The following is a 5,912-nucleotide window of genomic DNA, read 5'->3' on the forward strand; positions in this document are numbered from 1 at the left end:
AATATTAAAACACATATTTTATAATAAGAATGCATTGTGGTTATAACTTATCTATTCATAATTAACCTTTATCTTTGTATATGGTTAACAACAACAACAACTTCATTTTAGTGATCAAATGAAAAAATGTGACTAACTATGAAAAGTAAAAAAAAAAACTATTTTCATACATAATTAAATAAAACAATTCTATTATTCTATAATTGAAAAATAAGAGTGGAATTATTCTGCCCGGATAAGCAATGTGTTATTCACATAATATTTAACATATTTTACCCTTTTCAACTTCTTAAATCAATATTATATCCATAGGTCAAATAAATATTGATAGTAATCGTATCCTTATTGAGCACTTTGAAAAGTTTGACTTTGATTTGAGCAATTCTGCAGAGCATTTTGAAAATTTTGACTCTTATGCATTTAACTATTTTAAAATTATAGTTAATCAATTATTTCGCTTGAATATATATTACATATAAAAGAATATAGTTATGGTTTTCACTTTATAATTTTACTGACAATGGACAATGTGCCTTCATTTCTTGTATCAATTTATTTTCTTTCATTGCATTTGATACAATCCATGCTATAGTTAACGTAATTTAGTGTTTGAAAAAATAAAAATAAAGGAAAATATTTTTATGAGAAATATAAGAAGGTTTGAGTGCTTATGAATACAAGTGTTGTTTGCAGATTACAATGTAATTAGTACAAAAAATGGCTAAGCTAAAACCTTGAGATATTTTCCAAATAAAAAACCAAAGTATTTATACGGTATAAAAATGGGTAAGATTCAATAGAAAAAGCAATGAAAAACTGAAAAAAAGACGGCAATAAATGGCTTTAACCTTGGAAAGAGTTTAAGGGTTAAGAACTTTGCTACCGTACCAAAAATATATGGATTAAGCTCTTGCATTGGTTGGATTTTCACCCACCCCTTTCGTCGTACAAGGTATCAAAAACCACTCTGATTTCATCCTCTGATCATCGAATTGTCGTAAAAAATCATCCATAATCCCTTCTCCTTCTGCTCTTCATCTCCACCACTAGCAATCTCATTGACCAGCGTCAGCAACCCATTTTTAAGCAAAGAAAATCCTCTATCGCAACCAGTCGTTTGGCGGTTAAGTAGTCCATCACCACCCCTACTTTGTCGCCCTTGTAATTCAGTCTGTCGGCCAGGTTTTCCAAGTGATGGAGATCGTTAATCGAAATAATAATGTTTGGCTTCGGGATAAGCCTTCACCTTTCTCGTGGAGACTTTATATGTGGCGCTTGCTTTCCCCTCGTTATTTTTTTTTTTATTGTGTAATTTGCTCGGACGCGAAGACTGGTCCATTTGCTATGCCAATAATGACTTTTTTCCCATGGAGTCTTTGATGGCTCGTGTTTTTATATAATCTTTTTTTAGGTTCCACCTATCTGTTATTTCAAGTTTGCAACGACGTTTCCAACACTAGGAAAGGAAGGGTTGGGAACCATTGTATTGGCTTGAATCCGCCTTCGCTCCCTTTGATTCAAGTGTTGAATCCTCTTAGGTTGCCTGACTCGGGCATTAGCTTTATTGGCTATTAAGGCCTTTGTTTTGTATTGGTTGAAGCTTTGGCTTTTATTATTTGTCCGAAACTTTTGTTCTCATTCGCATGGACCGAATTTGACTCCAATTACTTTTTCTCATTGTGAGAGGGGAAAAGGCCCTTAACGAAAGCAAATGTAATCCCTCCGGATGGAAACATGTACATTGCAAATGCTCCAAGTACAGTGTTACAAAGTCAAATTTGAGAATGTGAAATGAAAGAATCCAATAAAGGGTTTTTAATTTTCACAAGAAAAAAGCAGTCAGATTTAACATGCTCGGTGAAGCTTTAAAGAGGAGCAAAAATGAAAAAGAACAACAAATATCCAACTACCAAAAATTATATCAAGTGCAGTATTTTTCAAGGTTCATTTCGCTCTCCTACAAAGGTTCACCACTCTTCCACTCAGTGATTGACTGCTGTTAAATCTTTTTCTTCATTACCAATTTACTATATTTTCTCACTCCCATTCCCCGTAATTCACTAAAATGCCCCTCTTCTCTCACCGCTCCTCCGCCTCCAGCGGTTCCGCGGGATCCGCTCCGCTCCCTTCCTTCTACTCCGCCAAACCCGTCAAGCCCTCAAAGCCCTTTTCCGCCTTTTCCTCAACTCGAATTCCTTGGCCCATTCTCGTCTTTTCACTCCTCTGCCTCCTCATCGGTCTCGCCGGCACCCTCTTCGCCCTCTCCGCCATCCGCCGCAACCAACCCTTGCCCATCTTCCGTTGCGGTACATCCGAGGACACTTTCCGTACCTTTTACTCTTCCTCGGATTCCGGGAAGTTCGGCGGTGACAGTTACAAAGGCTTGGTTGATCGCCCCAAGCTTCTCGGGTTCGTCGGCATCCAAACCGGATTCGAATCAGGTGAACGCCGGTCCGCCCTTCGTAGCACCTGGTTTCCTTCCGACCCAGACGGCCTTTTGAGGTATAATTCACTTTTTTTTTCAATTGGGGTTCTTTTGATTCATCAAAATTTTAACAATTGACCCTTTTTAAAAAAAAATTAAGGCTGGAGCAAGCTACCGGTCTAGGTTTTAGATTTGTGATAGGGAAATCAAAAGATGTGAAGAAAATGGCAATGCTGGAGAAAGAGATTGAAAAGTACAGAGATTTCATGCTCATTGATGTTGAAGAAGAATATCTTAAGCTCCCTTACAAAACGTAAGAAAAAAAAAATTACACTAATTTTAGCACCATCTGATTGATGTAAACAATGGCCTGTATCATGTATGTGTGAATCCTTTTCAGATTGGCATTCTTCAAAGCAGCTTTTAAGCTTTTTGAAGCAGATTATTATGTCAAAGCTGATGATGACATTTATTTGCGTCCAGGTAATCCCAAAGTGTGTGCTTTATAGTATCAATGTGGTGAATATGATGTTAATTTATTGTTTTGATTTCATCAGATCGTCTTGCGACTCTTCTAGCTAAGGAACGAAGCTATTCAATGACTTACATTGGGTGCATGAAGAAGGGACCGGTGATCACTGATCCTAAACTGAAATGGTATGAAATTTGTTCATGTAGTTCTTTGATGATTCATATTTTTCTACCTCGAAATATGTAAAAATTCTTGGAGGATTTATTAGTATAAATTTTCAGGTATGAGAAATCAGGACATCTGATTGGAAATGAGTATTTCTTGCATGCTTATGGTCCTATCTATGTTCTCTCTGCAGAGGTGGTGGTTTCATTGGCAGCTGCTAGGAATGACAGGTATGCTTTTACTTTGTGTTTGATTCCATTGCTATTTGTTACCGTTGAATATTGATCATTCTTTATATTGAATCGACTATAGAAATATGTTCCATGTTTAGTTTTTAGTCCACCTGATTGCATTTCATTGGTTTGAAAAAATATGTTAGCTATGATAAAGTCTGCTTCAAAGGATTATCATTGCAACTATTTAGTTTGTGATATTTAAGTCAAGGGATCTCTCATATTTGTCTCGAAACTTGGATAATTGTTTATTGACCTAATATCATGAGTTTTAAGGTTATGAGCTGTTAAATACAAAAGAATGCATATACTTGTACTTATCTCACAGCTCATTTACGCCCTACTTATTTCTCTGCCCTATAGCCTCTCAATCTACCTCCCCTGCGGTAGTTATTCTATTATAAAACGAGTTATTTAACCTTTCAGTTTGAGGATGTTCAACAATGAGGATGTCACTATTGGATCATGGATGCTAGCTATGAACGTGCATCATGAAGATAACAGAGCAATATGTGATCCTAGATGTACTCCTACATCAATAGCAGTCTGGGATATTCCAAGATGCTCAGGTAGCATGACCATGATATAAACCTCGTTATGTTATATTAACAATATGTTTTCCATAAATGCTTAGAATGCATAGGTGTTATTGATATTCTTATGATATTCCTGTTCCACCTCCGTTTTCTTCCATTATGAAAGCTTTAACAAGGGCATCACTATATGGTCCCAAGAATTGTGCATTTGTGCAAACCGATTAAGTTCCTGCTAGTATCCTTCCAAGTTTTATATATTCAGAAATCTAGATACTCAAAGAACATTTTCACATTCAGTCTTTGCTTCTTTACCTTCACATTATCATTGTTTGCTCTTTGGCTAATGCTTTAAGATGAAGTAGCTTTGTGAAATTTGTTAATTATCATGGGAATGGACAAGAATTTACCATCCAGCGTATAGATTGGGAACATTTATCATTTCATGTAATCCTTATCTGATCTCCGTGGTGAATAAATTGGTGTCGATTTTCAGGTTTATGCAATCCAGCCAGCAAACTTAAGGAGCTTCACAAGATCGGAATGTGCTCCAAGAGCCCAACATTGCCACCTGATGACATATAATTCCTCTTTGGCTTGATTTTAGCCAGGACCTCGATTGTGCAAGGTAGGTTAGTTTCTTAAAACAACCTCCGAATGCGATAAATGTTGTGTTCTTATTGTTTAACCAGTTAAATCATTCTATATTCTTTTGCCACGTGCCGCCATGAAGCTACCGGAAATTAGAAAAAGAAAACTCCATAATGAAATTTACATCATAGGTCTTATTGGACAATATGTAAGATTGCTGTGCTATAAAAGTATTAGGGGAAAAAAAGGTGGTGGTTATGCAGGAGTAGTTAGCCATTTGAAGAGATTAGATAAAGATTGTAGTGTTTGTATTCATTTGATCAATATAGGGTTTCTTTGAGGGACAATTATCATCCCAAAATATATATGTATTTGTATTTTGTATTGTAATTATGTTATCATACAAGTTGCACACCTATCAAAACCAGTGTTTTCAGCCTCCAGTTCCGGTGGCTACCGTTCTATTTCTGGGGTAGATCAATCCCTTTTGGTCCAAAAGAAAGATGGGGGTGGGTTGTTACATCTATGATAATCATCATTTTTACTACCATAAGATCCCTTCAATTTGACATAGGAGGATTGGTTCTCAACTGCAGAAGCCTCGCACATGAAAAATTGATGTCTGTTAAGTATACTTGCAAGGCACATCAGGTTTTAGGTAGAGATGACAAAAGAAATTAAACTTGAATCTTCAATTATCCAAAAATGGAGTTGGAATTGAATAGAGTCCCACAAAATAAGGAGCTGATGCCATTTGCTGAAAGTGGAATAATTTTTTTTAGGTAGCGTTTGGAAATTAGGATTTAAAAATATTGTAAATTGAGTATTAAACTATTTAAAAATATAACATTCATGATAATTTTTAATGAATTTGAAATTCTTAAAATATTTTTGGGTTTAACAAATTCAGGTTTTATCTTCTTTTTTAATATACGTTAGTAATTCAATTAATTTCTTACTATTTACATAATAAATCACATTTGGAAAAATCATTTTTAAACAATTTAATATATTTGATGTTTACAACACTCCACGGCAAAGAAAAATCATTTTCATTTTTTATTAATAATATTCCTAATCATAAATAAATAAATAAATAAATAAAAGAGATGGAGAGAATAAAGAACAAAGAAAATATGAAAGTAATAGAGGATGTACTTTATTGATAAAAAGGATGATTATAATGCTTCATCGAGTATTTATAGGCATAAGAAGTATAAAAGAAGTAGAGATCTAATTCTAATAACTATTAGAATTTAAAGTATATTAAAATTTTATCTTGATCATGATGGACATCTACTTAATAAGACATTCATAACACTTCTCATTGGATGTCCATTGATAGATAATGTGCCTCGTTAAAATCTTATTAGGAAAAACCTTGTGGGATAAAAAATTAATGAAGGAAAAAGAGTACACAATCTATAATACACATAATATGTTGCTTCATTAAAAATCTTACCAGGAAAACCTAATGGGACAAAATCTCGGTT

General features: G+C 34.6%; 1 protein-coding gene across 1 annotated transcript; it reads left to right on the forward strand.

Moving 5' to 3' along the window:
* The first annotated feature begins 1,736 nt into the window (after positions 1-1,736).
* Positions 1,737-4,809, forward strand: LOC105773763 (probable beta-1,3-galactosyltransferase 12). The gene is made up of 7 exons (XM_012595870.2): positions 1,737-2,502; positions 2,586-2,738; positions 2,826-2,908; positions 2,983-3,082; positions 3,179-3,292; positions 3,722-3,864; positions 4,325-4,809. Exons 1-7 carry the CDS (start codon positions 2,066-2,068, stop codon positions 4,411-4,413), a joined length of 1,119 nt encoding a protein of 372 aa, XP_012451324.1. The 5' UTR covers positions 1,737-2,065; the 3' UTR covers positions 4,414-4,809.
* Positions 4,810-5,912: the final 1,103 nt, after the last annotated feature.

This window comes from Gossypium raimondii, chromosome 6 (assembly GCF_025698545.1).
Source record: "Gossypium raimondii isolate GPD5lz chromosome 6, ASM2569854v1, whole genome shotgun sequence".
Taxonomy (NCBI): Eukaryota; Viridiplantae; Streptophyta; class Magnoliopsida; order Malvales; family Malvaceae; genus Gossypium; species Gossypium raimondii.